This window comes from Rhinoderma darwinii, chromosome 4, assembly GCF_050947455.1.
Source record: "Rhinoderma darwinii isolate aRhiDar2 chromosome 4, aRhiDar2.hap1, whole genome shotgun sequence".
Lineage (NCBI taxonomy): Eukaryota > Metazoa > Chordata > Amphibia > Anura > Rhinodermatidae > Rhinoderma > Rhinoderma darwinii.
Window position 1 is genome coordinate 5,527,607 of NC_134690.1, and position 21,972 is coordinate 5,549,578.

The 21,972-nt window shown below is 42.9% G+C and overlaps 1 protein-coding gene across 2 annotated transcripts in view; it reads right to left on the bottom strand.

Moving 5' to 3' along the window:
• DPYSL5 (dihydropyrimidinase like 5) overlaps positions 1-21,972 on the bottom strand; it is a 91,153-nt gene that overhangs the window by 6,943 nt on the left and 62,238 nt on the right. For both annotated transcript variants that reach the window (XM_075860778.1, XM_075860779.1), the window contains exons 7-11: positions 5,858-5,933; positions 4,836-4,992; positions 3,950-4,091; positions 3,364-3,506; positions 2,953-3,160 (exon numbers count right to left, since the gene is read on the bottom strand). In XM_075860778.1, coding sequence (XP_075716893.1) covers positions 2,953-3,160; positions 3,364-3,506; positions 3,950-4,091; positions 4,836-4,992; positions 5,858-5,933 — 726 coding nt within the window. The remainder of the gene's footprint in view (positions 1-2,952; positions 3,161-3,363; positions 3,507-3,949; positions 4,092-4,835; positions 4,993-5,857; positions 5,934-21,972) is intronic.

Genomic DNA, 21,972 nt, shown 5'->3' on the forward strand with positions numbered 1-21,972 from the left:
CACCCCACAAGAACGGGAACACCCCACAAGAATGGGAACATCCCACAGAACCGGGAACACCCCAAAGGACGGGGAACACCCCACAAGAACGGGAACTCCCCACAGGACCGGGAGCACCAAACAAGACCGGGAACACCAAACAAGACCGGGAACACCAAACAAGAACACCAAACAGGACCGCGAACAACCAACAAGGACGGGAACACCCAACAAGAACGGGAACACCCAACAAGAACGGGAACACCCAACAAGAACGGGAACACCCAACAAGAACGGGAACACCCAACAAGACTGGGAACACCCAACTAGACTGGGAACACCCAACAAGACTAGGAATACCCCACAAGAACGGGAACACCAAACAAGACCAGGAACACCAAACAAGAACGGGAACACCCCACAAGAACGGGAACACCCCACAAGAACGGGAACACCCAACAAGAAATGGAACACGCAACAAGAACGGGAACACCCCACAAGAACGGGAACAGCCCACAAGAACGGGAACACACCACAAGACCGGGAACACCCAACAAGAACGGGAACCCCCAACAAGAACGGGAACCCCCCACAAGAATGGGAACACCCCACAAGAACGGGAATACCCCACAAGAACGGGAATACCCCACAAGAACGGGAATACCCCACAAGACCGGCCGTTGTGGAGATGAACTGGCCCAGTCGTCTACACATCACAATTTGTCAGATGTAACCAGATCATCAATGTTTTCCACTCCCCGGTCACTGATTTCATGTTATGGCTGATCGGTGTAGAAGTCCAATACTTCACAATATCTGGTAATCCGGCAAGTTGTTGGTCCCACAGATGTCAGGATTTCTGAATTGTATCGTAAATTGTTGGTGAATTATCAGGACGCTGCATGGGGCAGATTCACCAATACATAGGATACATACAATCAACTACTGCCACCTAATGGTGAACCTCAGCAACTACAATATCCCAACAAGAACGGGAACACCCAACAAGAACGGGAACACCCAACAAGAACGGGAACACCCAACAAGAACGGGAACACCCAACAAGACCGGGAAAACCCAACAAGACCGGGAACACCAAACAAGACCAGGAACACCAAACAAGAACGGCAACACCCAACAAGACCGGGAACGCCCCACAAGAACGGGAACACCCCACAAGAACGGGAACACCCCACAAGAACGGGAACACCCCACAAGAACGGGAACACCCCACAAGACCGGGAACACCAAACAAGAACGGGAACACCCCACAAGAACGGGAACACCCCACAAGAACGGGAACACCCCACAAGAATGGGAACATCCCACAGAACCGGGAACACCCCACAGGACGGGGAACACCCCACAAGAACGGGAACTCCCCACAGGACCGGGAGCACCAAACAAGACCGGGAACACCAAACAAGACCGGGAACACCAAACAAGAACACCCAACAAGACCGGGAACACCCAACAAGACCGGGAACACCAAACAAGACCGGGAACACCAAACAGGACCGGGAACACCAAACAGGACCGGGAACAACCAACAAGGACGGGAACACCCAACAAGAACGGGAACACCCAACAAGAACGGGAACACCCAACAAGAACGGGAACACCCAACAAGAACGGGAACACCCAACAAGACTGGGAACACCCAACTAGACTGGGAACACCCAACAAGACTAGGAATACCCCACAAGAACGGGAACACCAAACAAGACCAGGAACACCAAACAAGAACGGGAACACCCCACAAGAACGGGAACACCCAACAAGAAATGGAACACGCAACAAGAACGGGAACACCCCACAAGAACGGGAACAGCCCACAAGAACGGGAACACACCACAAGACCGGGAACACCCAACAAGAACGGGAACCCCCAACAAGAACGGGAACCCCCCACAAGAATGGGAACACCCCACAAGAACGGGAATACCCCACAAGAACGGGAATACCCCACAAGAACGGGAATACCCCACAAGACCGGCCGTTGTGGAGATGAACTGGCCCAGTCGTCTACACATCACAATTTGTCAGATGTAACCAGATCATCAATGTTTTCCACTCCCCGGTCACTGATTTCATGTTATGGCTGATCGGTGTAGAAGTCCAATACTTCACAATATCTGGTAATCCGGCAAGTTGTTGGTCCCACAGATGTCAGGATTTCTGAATTGTATCGTAAATTGTTGGTGAATTATCAGGACGCTGCATGGGGCAGATTCACCAATACATAGGATACATACAATCAACTACTGCCACCTAATGGTGAACCTCAGCAACTACAATATCTAAGGTATATAATACAACTCTGCTGTAAAGAGGAACTCTAACATCATTTATATTTATCTTTCTCTTTTCAGATTGAAACTAATATAAAAAAAAAAACTGTATATTTCTTACAAGTCTGACGATTAAGATGAAACGGTTACAAATCCTCAGCTGTGAGACGTGTTATCATAGAATGAGGTTTTTAACATCTGGATGTAAAAAGAAAAAAATACTCTGTGCATCCAGCTCTGTGAGCCCAGCACAGCAGCACAAACCTCTTCTGTCCTGACAGTTTGTTACAATGGATCAGTGCAGGTAAAATGTATCAGTCTGGAGCCCAGGCTGTGTACGTCACGGAGGATTGTCCAGACTGGATAGAATTGTAACAGACCATCAGCAGTGAGAAGTATTCTGTAAAAGCCAGTCTTCAGCCTCTGGATGTAAACGAGAATGTTAACATTCACTGACAGCAAGTAGAGATCTTGAAAAGGCTGAGGAATTGATGCAGAAAGTCTATTAGAAAGTTGCAGAACTTTTAGTTACAGAATGTTGACTTTTTTTTTAACATGGGACTGGATGAGGACCCCAAAAGTGATGGGACGACCTGCGAGTGACCCGCTATCTATCTCCCATTCTTAGCCCCTCAAGTACTGGCCCCTGTGCACCCCCACATTCAGGGGCCCCTGACATCACCTTTTCCTTCTGTATCATCTTCTTGTATAAATAGTCGGGGTAAGTCCTCATGGGGAAGAAGGATCCGGAGCCCTCAGCGCACATGAAGACCCCATTCTCGTAGACCACGTGGCCGTGGCTGATGGTGACCAGGGGCACCCCATGGCATCGCATGTTCTCATACAGGTTGACATCACCGCACTGGACCTGGGTGTTGGCTGAGATCGTCCTGGAGGACAGAAATAAAACACGTGGAGGAGACGTATCTCTACGTACAGCTTCAAAATGGCGCAAAGTTATTACGATGGCGCCCGTGGTGCAATATACTCAATACTCCCGTTAGCGGTCACCTCCATACACCCCTCGTGGCTGCCGCACACCAATACTGGGCACCCAGTGTCCGGACAGATAGCGTATCGGCTTATCATTTACCTTGTAGCCTCAGGGTCCCAGACCACCACGTCCGCGTCGGCTCCGGGGATGATGCGTCCTTTACGTGGGTACATGTTGTGAATCTTGGCTGCGTTGGAGCTCGTCACCGCCACAAAACGGTTCTCATCCATCTTACCCCCCACCTGCAGGACGTACAAACATCACTGTGAGCAATGTATCGTTATAACGGCCACCGGGGGGCACTGTTTTGCTGCACTACAGCAGTCGGTGCTCCGGACGTGCCAAAACTACAACTACCAGAATGCAGTGAACACTTCAGCTAACAGGGCATGCTGGGAGTTTGCTTGCACCGACTGCCATTAACCGAAAACGAGCACAAGATGGCAATAAAGCAGTAACCGCAGCTACTTCATGATAATACGGCCACTGGGGGGCACTGTTCTATTGAAATACAGCGTATTGCTAGGAGTTGTAGTTTCGCACCAGCTGGATGCAGATCACGGATCGAAACCTTTACAAGAACATGATCCCGATATTAACAACATCTTTATTAACTGCGTACGATTGCGACAGATGACGGCGCAGGAACGGACCTCCCGCCAGCCACGTAACGACGTAGACTCACCACTCCTCTTTCCCAGATGACGCTCATGCGGTCCTGCACCCCTCCTACGCCGTGTGGTATTTTGGTGAAGTCGTCTTTGCCCATTGCCTTCTGTTTCGTGGTGAAGGTTCGGTGGTCGGAGGCCACAACATTCAGCGTGTCACTGGCGGAAAACATAACCACACGTTACGTCCACGTTCCCCATTACCGGAAAGATGAAGGTGACGATGGTGATGACGTGACTATCCCTAGAGGCGTCCGGGCTTAGGCCTCCGTCATTTTTGGCAGTGCGATCATACGAGATCAAACAACCCGCGTCTAGTCGTCCGCTTCAGGAACTTAGTCACTGACCGAAATGGTAACCAATAAAAGTCGTACAATGTTCCTACACGGGGTGTGATAGGGGGACAATTAATCTGCTCCATCCCAACTACTCATGCTCCATCTGCGGCTATATTCGTTTCCAGGTCGGAGGAGAAGCTAGCTACTTCCTCCCTCACTCATGTCACCGCTGGACTACACTTCCCATAACCATGTAGGCTATAAATGAGGGTGAAGGCCCCGATCTGCCCGACAGGTCCTAGTCCACATTCTAGTCTACAGGCATGAAGCAGGTCTCTGCACAGGGAGAGGAGGGTTCTTCCACTGATGTATTGCCAAGGAGAGTTTAAAGGGGAGGAGCCTCTGGGTGACCGGGTGACAGAAAAACCTGCCTCATGAGAGCCAATATGGATGATAATGGTTGCTGACAGAAATTGAAGACAGAAGAAAACTAAAGCACAAACATCTGAGCTTACAAGGGAAGGACACACCAGGACAGGAGTCCCGTAAAACAAGTCCGGGGACTACAGCTGTTCTGACAATGTACCTAGTCTGGAGTAAGGAGGGGGGCGTCTTTCTCACTTACTTGGCCAGCAGACTCATGAGGTAATTGGGGGTGTTGGAGTCTAGACGAAGTGGGGGGATAGTGACGTACGCCGCAGCATGTGACCATTCCTGGTGGTAGTAGTGTAGACCGTTCAGGGTGGCGTGGGCTGTGGTGGTTTCTGCATAAACTGGTTTTCCTGTCAGAAAAAAATGTAAAAATAAAATATCTACAATTATATAAAGCTTAACCCCCTGTTCAAAATCATCTCAGTACTGGATGTGACCATCTCTGCTTGCTGTTAGTGAATGGGAACATTCTCATTTACACCAAGAGGCTAAAAACCTGTCTTGGCCTAACACTTCTCAGAGCTGAGGGTTTGTTAAAATTGTATCCAGTCTGTATAATCCTCTGTGAGCTAAACCCATCACCAAAACAGATGTGTCCTGTCCTGATGGCTTGTTACAATGTATCAGTGCAGGTAAGATAAATCAGTCTGGAGTCCGGGCTGCTTATCCCGCAGAAGATTGTCTACTCTGCATCCCTTTGTAGCAAACCCTCAGCGGTGAGCAGTTTTAGGCCAGGAGGTGTTTTAAGCCTCTGGATGTAAACAAATAAGTTTCCATTCACTGACATCATACGGAGATTTAAGATCTGAGTCTTAAAGGGAAATCACGTTCGGCATCAGTTCAATGTCCTGTGAAAGCGGAGCTGGGAGCGCAATGACATCATCAGACTGACCACTGCCCAGAGCCAATCAGACGGTCACAATGAAGTGGGTGCAATGGAAGACCCGGGCCCATCATTCATAAGACATCACACAGAGCCACTAATAATGTTTTATATCCGCAGGTCCTGTTGACTGATCCTACAATCTAACAGTCGTTACAACGGCTCCGACTGAACGGCCAATACAGCGTTACAATAATGACACTCCATCTGTATAAGAATTCACACGCTATAAAAGTCCAAAAATACACACTAACTGGTCCCAGAGGCGTCCATGGGGGCCACATGCATCTTACGTCACTCCCTCCCCATGTAATGATGGGTACGGATCTCACCTTGCATTTTGGCAGAAGCAATGACATCACCCGCTGACATACTGGACACGTTCACCAAATACACAGGGCAGAAAGTCTAAGAAGCCGAGACAGAGAGGTGGCTGCAAGGTTAGCGGAGCAGAATACACAGGAGTAAGGATTAGTCGCTGACTAAGAAGTAGCATTGCCAAAAAGCAGCTGTAAATATCACACACACTGGACCAGCATCACACACACAGGACCAGTATCACACTATATATTACACACAAAGGACCAGTACAGAACAAACACTATTACACTTTGTGTCTCCCTTATGTCCTCATAGATTGTAAGCTCTTGTGATCAGGGTCCTCACTCCTCAGGTTTGAATTGTAAATGAACTTTGTCACTATGTAATGTCTGATATTGTTTGTTTCATGTTCCCTCTAAATTGTAAAGTGCTGCGTAATATGTTAGCGCTATATAAAGATTATTATTATTATATTATATCACACACAGGACCAGTATCACACTATATATCACACACACACAGGACCAGTATCACACTATATAGCACACACAGGACCAGTATCACACTATATATTCCACACACACAGGACCAGTATCACACTATATATCACACACACACAGGACCAGTATCACACTATATATCACACACAGGACCAGTATCACACTATATATCACACACACAGGACCAGTATCACACTATATATCACACACAGGACCAGTATCACACTATATAGCACACACAGGACCAGTATCACACTATATATCACACACACAGGACCAGTATCACACTATATATCACACACAGGACCAGTATCACACTATATAGCACACACAGGACCAGTATTACACTATATATTACACACAGGACCAGTATCACACTATATATCACACACAGGACCAGTATCACACTATATATCACACACACAGGACCAGTATCACACTATATATCACACACAGGACCAGTATCACACTATATAGCACACACAGGACCAGTATCACACTATATATTCCACACACACAGGACCAGTATCACACTATATATCACACACACACAGGACCAGTATCACACTATATATCACACACAGGACCAGTATCACACTATATATCACACACACAGGACCAGTATCACACTATATATCACACACAGGACCAGTATCACACTATATAGCACACTCAGGACCAGTATCACACTATATATTCCACACACACAGGACCAGTATCACACTATATATCACACACACACAGGACCAGTATCACACTATATAGCACACACAGGACCAGTATCACACTATATATTCCACACACACAGGACCAGTATCACACTATATATCACACACACACACAGGACCAGTATCACACTATATATCACACACAGGACCAGTATCACACTATATATTACACACACAGGACCAGTATCACACTATATATCACACAGGACCAGTATCACACTATATATCACACACAGGACCAGTATCACACTATATATCACACACAGGACCAGTATCACACTACATATCACACACAGGACCAGTATCACACTACATATCACACACAGGACCAGTATCACACTACATATCACACACAGGACCAGTATCACACTATATATCACACACAGGACCAGTATCACACTACATATCACACACAGGACCAGTATCACACTACATATCACACACAGGACCAGTATCACACTACATATCACACACAGGACCAGTATCACACTACATATCACACACAGGACCAGTATCACACTACATATCACACACAGGACCAGTATCACACTACATATCACACACAGGACCAGTATCACACTGCATATCACACACAGGACCAGTATCACACTATATCACACACAGGACCAGTATCACATTATATATCACACACAGTACCAGTATCACACTATATATCACACACAGGACCAGTATCACACTATATATCACACACAGGACCAGTATCACACTATATATCACACACAGGACCAGTATCACACTATATATCACACACACAGGACCAGTATCACACTATATATCACACACAGGACCAGTATCACACTATATATCACACACAGGACCAGCATCACACTATATATCACACACAGGACCAGTATCACACTATATATCACACACAGGACCAGTATCACACTATATATCACACACAGGACCAGTATCACACTATATAGCACACACAGGACCAGTATCACACTATATATCACACACAGGACCAGCATCACACTATATATCACACACAGGACCAGTATCACACTATATATCACACACAGGACCAGTATCACACTATATATCACACACAGGACCAGTATCACACTATATATCACACACAGGACCAGTATCACACTATATATCACACACAGGACCAGCATCACACTATATATTACACACAGGACCAGTATCATGCTATATATCACACACAGGACCAGTATCATGCTATATATCACACACAGGACCAGTATCACACTATATAGCACACACAGGACCAGTATCACACTATATATCACACACAGGACCAGCATCACACTATATATCACACACAGGACCAGTATCACACTATATATCACACACAGGACCAGTATCACACTATATATCACACACAGGACCAGTATCACGCTATATATCACACACAGGACCAGTATCACACTATATATCACACACAGGACCAGCATCACACTATATATCACACACAGGACCAGTATCACACTATATATCACACACAGGACCAGTATCACACTATATATTACACACACAGGACCAGTATCACACTATATATCACACACAGGACCAGTATCACACTATATATCACACACAGGACCAGTATCACACTATATATCACACACAGGACCAGTATCACACTACATATCACACACAGGACCAGTATCACACTATATATCACACACAGGACCAGTATCACACTATATATCACACACAGGACCAGTATCACACTATATATCACACACAGGACCAGTATCACACTATATATCACACACAGGACCAGTATCACACTATATATCACACACAGTACCAGTATCACACTATATATCACACACAGGACCAGCATCACACTATATATCACACACATAGAACCAGTATCACACTATATATCACACACAGGACCAGTATCACACTATATATCACACACAGGACCAGTATCACACTATATATCACACACAGGACCAGTATCACACTATATATCACACACAGGACCAGTATCACACTATATATCACACACACACAGGACCAGTATCACACTATATATCACACACAGGACCAGTATCACACTATATATCACACACAGGACCAGCATCACACACAGGACCAGAATCACACTATATATCACATACAGGACCAGTATCACACTATATATCACACACAGGACCAGTATCACACTATATATCACACACAGGACCAGTATCACACTACATATAACACACAGGACCAGCATTACACTATATATCACACACAGGACCAGTATCACATTATATATCACACACAGTACCAGTATCACACTATATATCACACACAGGACCAGCATCACACTATATATCACACACAGGATCAGTATCACACTATATATCACACACACAGGACCAGCATGACACTATATATCACACACACAGGACCAGCATGACACTATATATCACACACAGGACCAGTATCACACTATATATCACACACAGAGGACCAGCATGACACTATATATCACACACAGGACCAGCATCACACACACAGGACCAGTATCACACTACATATCACACACAGGACCAGCATCACACTATATATCACACACAGGACCAGTATCACACTATATATCACACACAGGACCAGTATCACATTATATATCACACACAGTACCAGTATCACACTATATATCACACACAGGACCAGTATCACACTATATATCACACACAGGACCAGTATCACACTATATATCACACACACAGGACCAGCATGACACTATATATCACACACAGGACCAGTATCACACACACAGGACCAGCATCACACACACAGGACCAGTATCACGCTATATATCACACACAGGACCAGTATTACACTATATATCTCACACACAGAATCAGTATCACACTATATATCACACACAGGACCAGTATCACACTACATATCACACACAGGACCAGCATCACACTATATATCACACATAGGACCAGTATCACACTACATATCACACACAGTACCAGTATCACACTATATATCACACACAGGACCAGTATCACACTACATATCACACACAGGACCAGCATCACACTATATATCACACACAGGACCATTATCAAATTATATATCACACATAGGACCAGTATCAAATTATATATCACACATAGGACCAGTATCACACTATATATCACACACAGGACCAGTATCACACTATATATCACACACAGGACCAGTATCACACTATATATCACACACAGGACCAGTATCATGCCATATATCACACACAGGACCAGTATCACACTATATATCACACACAGGACCAGTATCATGCTATATATCACACACAGGACCAGTATCACACTATATATCACACACACAGGACCAGCATCACACTATATATCACACACAGGACCAGTATCACACTATATATCACACACAGGACCAGTATCACACTATATATTACACACTGGACCAGTATCACACTACATATCACACACAGGACCAGCATCACACTATATATCACACACAGGACCAGCATCACACTATATATCACACACAGGATCAGTATCACACTATATATTACACACACGACCAGTATCATGCTATATATCACACACAGGACCAGTATCATGCTATATATCACACACAGGACCAGCATCACGCTATATATCACACACAGGACCAGTATCACACAATATATCACACACAGGACCAGTATCACACTACATATCACACACAGGACCAGTATCACACTATATATCACACACAGGACCAGTATCACACTATATATCACACACAGGATCAGTATCACACTATATATTACACACAGGACCAGTATCATGCTATATATCACACACAGGACCAGTATCATGCTATATATCACACACAGGACCAGCATCACACTATATATCACACACAGGACCAGTATCACACAATATATCACACACAGGACCAGTATCACACTACATATCACACACAGGACCAGTATCACACTATATAGCACACACAGGACCAGTATCACACTATATATCACACACAGGACCAGTATCACGCTATATATCACACACAGGACCAGTATCACACTATATATCACACACAGGACCAGCATCACACTACATATCACACACAGGACCAGCATCACACTACATATCACACACAAGACCAGTATCACGCTATATATCAGACACAGGACCAGTATCACACTATATAGCACACACAGGACCAGTATCACACTATATATCACACACAGGACCAGTATTACACTATATATTACACACAGGACCAGTATCACACTACATATCACACACAGGACCAGTATCACACTATATATCACACACAGGACCAGTATCACACTATATATCACACACAGGACCAGCATCACACTATATATCACACACAGGACCAGCATCACACTACATATCACACACAGGACCAGCATCACACTATATATCACACACAGGACCAGTATCACATTATATATCACACATAGGACCAGTATCACACTATATATCACACACAGGACCAGTATCACACTATATATCACACACAGGACCAGTATCACACTATATATCACACACAGGACCAGTATCACACTATATATCACACACAGGACCAGCATCACACTATATATCACACACAGGACCAGTATCACACTATATATCACACACAGGACCAGCATCACACTATATATCACACTATATATCACACACAGTACCAGTATCACGCTATATATCACACACAGGACCAGTATTACGCTATATATCTCACACACAGAATCAGTATCACACTATATATCACACACAGGACCAGTATCACACTACATATCACACACAGTACCAGTATCACACTATATATCACACACAGGACCAGCATCACACTACATATCACACACAGGACCAGCATCACACTATATATCACACACAGGACCAGTATCACATTATATATCACACATAGGACCAGTATCACACTATATATCACACACAGGACCAGTATCACACTATATATCACACACAGGACCAGTATCACACTATATATCACACACACAGGACCAGCATCACACTATATATCACACACTGGACCAGCATCACACACAGGACCAGTATCACACTATATATCACACACAGGACCAGCATCATACTATATATCACACACAGGACCAGTATCACACTATAAATTACACACTGGACCAGTATCACACTACATATCACACACAGGACTAGCATCACACTATATATCACACACAGGACCAGCATCACACTATATATCACACACACATGACCAGTATCATGCTATATATCACACACAGGACCAGTATCACACTATATATCACACACAGGATCAGTATCACACTATATATTACACACAGCACCAGTATCATGCTATATATCACACACAGGACCAGTATCATGCTATATATCACACACAGGACCAGCATCATGCTATATATCACACACAGGACCAGTATCACACAATATATCACACACAGGACCAGTATCATGCTATATATCACACACACAGGACCAGTATTACACTACATATCACACACAGGACCAGTATCACACTATATAGTACACACAGGACCAGTATCACACTACATATCAGACACAGGACCAGCATCACACTACATATCACACACAAGACCAGCATTACACTATATATCACACACAGGACCAGTATCACACTATATATCACACACAGGACCAGTATTACACTATATATTACACACAGGACCAGTATCACACTACATATCACACACAGGACCAGTATCACACTATATATCACACACAGGACCAGCATCACACTATATATCACACACAGGACCAGTATCACACTACATATCACACACAGGACCAGTATCACACTATATATCACACACAGGACCAGCATCACACTATATATCACACACAGGACCAGCATCACACTACATATCACACACAAGACCAGTATCACGCTATATATCAGACACAGGACCAGTATCACACTATATAGCACACACTGGACCAGTATCACACTATATATCACACACAGGACCAGTATTACACTATATATTACACACAGGACCAGTATCACACTACATATCACACACAGGACCAGTATCACACTATATATCACACACAGGACCAGTATCACACTATATATCACACACAGGACCAGCATCACACTATATATCACACACAGGACCAGCATCACACTACATATCACACACAGGACCAGCATCACACTATATATCACACACAGGACCAGTATCACACTATATATCACACACAGGACCAGCATCACACTACATATCACACACAGGACCAGTATCACACTATATATCACACACAGGACCAGTATCACACTATATATCACACACAAGATCAGTATCACACTATATATCACACACAGGACCAGTATCACACTACATATCACAAACAGGACCAGCATCACACTACATATCACACACAGGACCAGTATCACACTATATATCACACACACAGGACCAGTATCACACTATATATCACACACAGGACCAGCATCACACTACATATAACACACAGGACAAGACACTATATATCACACACAGGACCAGTATCACACTATATATCACACACAGGACCAGTATCACACTATATATCACACACAGGACCAGTATCACACTATATATCACACACAGGACCAGTATCACACTATATGTCACACACAAGACAAGAATCACACTATATATCACACACAGGATGAGTATCACACTATATATCACACACAGGACCAGTATCACACTATATATCACACACAGGATCAGTATCACGCTATACATCACACACAGGACCAGTATCACACCATATATCACACACAGGACCAGCATCACGCTATATATCACACACAGGACCAGTATCACACTATATATCCCACACAGGACCAGTATCACACTATATATCACACACAGGACCAGCATCACACTATATATCACACACAGGACCAGTATCACACTATATATCACACACAGGACAAGAATCACACTATATATCACACACAGCACCAGTATCACACTATATATAACACACACAGGACCAGCATTACACTATACATCACACACAGGACCAGTATCACACTATATATCACACACAGGACCAGTATCACACTATATATCACACACAGGACCAGTATCACACAATATATCACACACAGGACCAGTATGACACTATATATCACACACAGCACCAGTATCACACTATATATCACACACAGGACCAGTATCACACTATATATCACACACAGGACCAGTATCACACTATATATCACACACAGGACCAGTATCACACTATATATCACACACAGGACCAGTATCACACTATATATCACACACAGGACCAGTATCACACTATATATCACACACAGGACCAGAATCACACTATATATCACACACAGGAACAGTATCACGCTATATATCACACACAGGACCAGTATCACACTATATATCACACACAGGACCAGTATCACACTATATATCACACACAGGACCAGAATCACACTATATATCACACACAGGAACAGTATCACGCTATATATCACACACAGGACCAGTATCACACTATATATCACACACAGGATCAGTATCACACTATATATCAAGCACAGGACCAGTATCACACTATATATTACACACAGGACCAGCATCACACTATATATCACACACAGGACCAGCATCACACTATATATCACACAGGACCAGTATCACACTATATATCACACACAGGACCAGCATCACACTATATATCACACACAGGACCAGTATCACACTATATATCACACACAGGATCAGTATCACACTATATTTAAAGCACAGGACCAGTATCACACTATATATCACACACAGGACCAGTATCACACTACATATCACACACAGGACCAGTATCACACTATATATCACACACAGGACCAGTATCACACTATATATAGCACACAGGACCAGTATCACACTATATATCACACACAGGACCAGTTTCATGCTATATATCACACACAGGACCAGTATCACCCTATATATATCACACAAAGGACCAGTATCACGCTATATATCACACACAGGACCAGTATCACACTATATATCACACACAGGACCAGTATTACACTATATATCAAACACAGGACCATTATCACACTATATATCACACACAGGACCAGTATCACACTATATATATCACAAACAGGACCAGCATCACACTATATATCACACACAGGACCAGCGTCACACTATATATCACACACAGGACCAGTATCACACTATATATATATCACACACAGGACCAGTATCACACTATATATCACACACAGGACCAGTATCACACTATATATCACACATAGGACCAGTATCACACTATATATCACACACAGGACCAATATCACACTATATATCACACACAGGACTAGTATCACACTATATATCACAAACAGGACCAGCATCACACTACATATCACACGCAGGACCAGCATCACACTATATATCACACACAGGACCAGCATCACACTATATATCACACACAGGACTAGTATCACGCTATATATCACACACAGGACCAGTATCACACTATATATCACACACAGGACCAGTATCACACTATATATCACACACAGGACCAGTATCACACTATATATCACACATAGGACCAGTATCACGCTATATATCACACACAGGACCAGTATCACACTATATAGCACACACAGGACCAGTATTACACTATATATTACACACAGGACCAGTATCACACTACATATCACACACAGGACCAGTATCACACTATATATCACACACAGGACCAGCATCACACTATATATCACACACAGGACCAGTATCACACTACATATCACACACAGGACCAGTATCACACTATATATCACACACAGGACCAGCATCACACTATATATCACACACAGGACCAGCATCACACTACATATCACACACAAGACCAGTATCACGCTATATATCAGACACAGGACCAGTATCACACTATATAGCACACACTGGACCAGTATCACACTATATATCACACACAGGACCAGTATTACACTATATATTACACACAGGACCAGTATCACACTACATATCACACACAGGACCAGTATCACACTATATATCACACACAGGACCAGTATCACACTATATATCACACACAGGACCAGCATCACACTATATATCACACACAGGACCAGCATCACACTACATATCACACACAGGACCAGCATCACACTATATATCACACACAGGACCAGTATCACACTATATATCACACACAGGACCAGCATCACACTACATATCACACACAGGACCAGTATCACACTATATATCACACACAGGACCAGTATCACACTATATATCACACACAAGATCAGTATCACACTATATATCACACACAGGACCAGTATCACACTACATATCACAAACAGGACCAGCATCACACTACATATCACACACAGGACCAGTATCACACTATATATCACACACACAGGACCAGTATCACACTATATATCACACACAGGACCAGCATCACACTACATATAACACACAGGACAAGACACTATATATCACACACAGGACCAGTATCACACTATATATCACACACAGGACCAGTATCACACTATATATCACACACAGGACCAGTATCACACTATATATCACACACAGGACCAGTATCACACTATATGTCACACACAAGACAAGAATCACACTATATATCACACACAGGATGAGTATCACACTATATATCACACACAGGACCAGTATCACACTATATATCACACACAGGATCAGTATCACGCTATACATCACACACAGGACCAGTATCACACCATATATCACACACAGGACCAGCATCACGCTATATATCACACACAGGACCAGTATCACACTATATATCCCACACAGGACCAGTATCACACTATATATCACACACAGGACCAGCATCACACTATATATCACACACAGGACCAGTATCACACTATATATCACACACAGGACAAGAATCACACTATATATCACACACAGCACCAGTATCACACTATATATAACACACACAGGACCAGCATTACACTATATATCACACACAGGACCAGTATCACACTATATATCACACACAGGACCAGTATCACACTATATATCACACACAGGACCAGTATCACACAATATATCACACACAGGACCAGTATGACACTATATATCACACACAGCACCAGTATCACACTATATATCACACACAGGACCAGTATCACACTATATATCACACACAGGACCAGTATCACACTATATATCACACACAGGACCAGTATCACACTATATATCACACACAGGACCAGTATCACACTATATATCACACACAGGACCAGTATCACACTATATATCACACACAGGACCAGAATCACACTATATATCACACACAGGAACAGTATCACGCTATATATCACACACAGGACCAGTATCACACTATATATCACACACAGGACCAGTATCACACTATATATCACACACAGGACCAGAATCACACTATATATCACACACAGGAACAGTATCACGCTATATATCACACACAGGACCAGTATCACACTATATATCACACACAGGATCAGTATCACACTATATATCAAGCACAGGACCAGTATCACACTATATATTACACACAGGACCAGCATCACACTATATATCACACACAGGACCAGCATCACACTATATATCACACAGGACCAGTATCACACTATATATCACACACAGGACCAGCATCACACTATATATCACACACAGGACCAGTATCACACTATATATCACACACAGGATCAGTATCACACTATATTTAAAGCACAGGACCAGTATCACACTATATATCACACACAGGACCAGTATCACATTATATATCACACATAGGACCAGTATCACACTATATATCACACATAGGATCAGTATCACACTATATTTAAAGCACAGGACCAGTATCACACTATATATCACACACAGGACCAGTATCACATTATATATCACACACAGGACCAGTATCACACTATATATCACACACAGGATCAGTATCACACTATATTTAAAGCACAGGACCAGTATCACACTATATATCACACACAGGACCAGTATCACATTATATATCACACATAGGACCAGTATCACATTATATATCACACATAGGACCAGTATCACACTACATATCACACACAGGACCAGTATCACACTATATATCACACACAGGACCAGTATCACACTATATATAGCACACAGGACCAGTATCACACTATATATCACACACAGGACCAGTTTCATGCTATATATCACACACAGGACCAGTATCACCCTATATATATCACACAAAGGACCAGTATCACGCTATATATCACACACAGGACCAGTATCACACTATATATCACACACAGGACCAGTATTACACTATATATCAAACACAGGACCATTATCACACTATATATCACACACAGGACCAGTATCACACTATATATATCACAAACAGGACCAGCATCACACTATATATCACACACAGGACCAGCGTCACACTATATATCACACACAGGACCAGTATCACACTATATATATATCACACACAGGACCAGTATCACACTATATATCACACACAGGACCAGTATCACACTATATATCACACATAGGACCAGTATCACACTATATATCACACACAGGACCAATATCACACTATATATCACACACAGGACTAGTATCACACTATATATCACAAACAGGACCAGCATCACACTACATATCACACGCAGGACCAGCATCACACTATATATCACACACAGGACCAGCATCACACTATATATCACACACAGGACTAGTATCACGCTATATATCACACACAGGACCAGTATCACACTATATATCACACACAGGACCAGTATCACACTATATATCACACACAGGACCAGTATCACACTATATATCACACATAGGACCAGTATCACGCTATATATCACACACAGGACCAGTATCACACTATATAGCACACACAGGACCAGTATCACACTATATTGCACACACAGGACCAGTATCACACTATATATCACACACACAGGACCAGTATCACACTATATATCACACACACAGGACCAGCATCACACTATATATCACACACAGGACTAGTATCACGCTATATATCACACACAGGACCAGTATCACACTATATATCACACATAGGACCAGTATCACGCTATATATCACACACAGGACCAGTATCACACTATATAGCACACACAGGACCAGTATCACACTATATTGCACACACAGGACCAGTATCACACTATATATCACACACACAGGACCAGTATCACACTATATATCACACACACAGGACCAGTATCACACTATATATCACATACAGGACCAGTATCACGCCATATATTACACACAGCACCAGTATCACACTATATATCACACACAGGACCAGCATCACACTATATATCACACACAGGACCAGCACCACACTATATATCACACATAGGACCAGTATCACGCTATATATCACACACACACAGGACCAGTATCACACTATATATCACACACAGAACCAGTATTACGCTATATATCACACACAGGACTAGTATCACACTATATATCACACACAGGACCAGCAACACACTATATATCACACGCAGGACCAGCATCACACTATATATCACACACAGGACCAGCATCACACTATATATCACACACAGGACTAGTATCACGCTATATATCACACACAGGACCAGTATCACACTATATATCACACATAGGACCAGTATCACGCTATATATCACACACAGGACCAGTATCACACTATATAGCACACACAGGACCAGTATCACACTATATTGCACACACAGGACCAGTATCACACTATATATCACACACAGGACCAGAATCACACTATATATCACACACAGGAACAGTATCACGCTATATATCACACACAGGACCAGTATCACACTATATATCACACACAGGATCAGTATCACACTATATATCAAGCACAGGACCAGTATCACACTATATATCACACACAGGACCAGTATCACACTATATATTACACACAGGACCAGCATCACACTATATATCACACACAGGACCAGCATCACACTATATATCACACACACAGGACCAGTATCACACTATATATCACACACACAGGACCAGTATCACACTATATATCACATACAGGACCAGTATCACGCCATATATTACACACAGCACCAGTATCACACTATATATCACACACAGGACCAGCATCACACTATATATCACACACAGGACCAGCACCACACTATATATCACACATAGGACCAGTATCACGCTATATATCACACACACACAGGACCAGTATCACACTATATATCACACACAGAACCAGTATTACGCTATATATCACACACACGACCAGTATCACGCTATATATCACACACAAGACCAGTATCACACTATATATCACACACAAGACAAGCATCACACTATATATCACACACAGGACGAGTATCACACTATATATCACACACAGGACCAGTATCACACTATATATCACACACAGGATCAGTATCATGCTATACATCACACACAGGACCAGTATCACACTATATATCACACACAGGACCAGCATCACGCTATATATAACACAAAGGACCAGTATCACACTATATATCCCACACAGGACCAGTATCACACTATATATCACACACAGGACCAGCATCACACTATATATCACACAGGACCAGTATCACACTATATATCACACACAGGACCAGCATCACACTATATATCACACACAGGACCAGTATCACACTATATATCACACACAGGATCAGTATCACACTATATTTCAAGCACAGGACCAGTATCACACTATATATCACACACAGGACCAGTATCACACTACATATCACACACAGGACCAGTATCACACTATATATCACACACAGGACCAGTATCACACTATATATAGCACACAGGACCAGTATCACACTATATATCACACACAGGACCAGTTTCATGCTATATATCACACACAGGACCAGTATCACCCTATATATATAACACAAAGGACCAGTATCACGCTATATATCACACACAGGACCAGTATCACACTATATATCACACACAGGACCAGTATTACACTATATATCAAACACAGGACCATTATCACACTATATATCACACACAGGACCAGTATCACACTATATATATCACAAACAGGACCAGCATCACACTATATATCACACACAGGGCCAGCGTCATACTATATATCACACACAGGACCAGTATCACACTATATATATATCACACACAGGACCAGTATCACACTATATATCACACACAGGACCAGTATCACACTATATATCACACATAGGACCAGTATCACACTATATATCACACACAGGACCAATATCACACTATATATCACACACAGGACTAGTATCACACTATATATCACACACAGGACCAGCATCACACTATATATCACACACAGGACTAGTATCACGCTATATATCACACACAGGACCAGTATCACACTATATATCACACATAGGACCAGTATCACGCTATATATCACACACAGGACCAGTATCACACTATATAGCACACACAGGACCAGTATCACACTATATTGCACACACAGGACCAGTATCACACTATATATCACACACACAGGACCAGTATCACACTATATATCACACACACAGGACCAGTATCACACTATATATCACATACAGGACCAGTATCACGCCATATATTACACACAGCACCAGTATCACACTATATATCACACACAGGACCAGCATCACACTATATATCACACACAGGACCAGCACCACACTATATATCACACATAGGACCAGTATCACGCTATATATCACACACACACAGGACCAGTATCACACTATATATCACACACAGAACCAGTATTACGCTATATA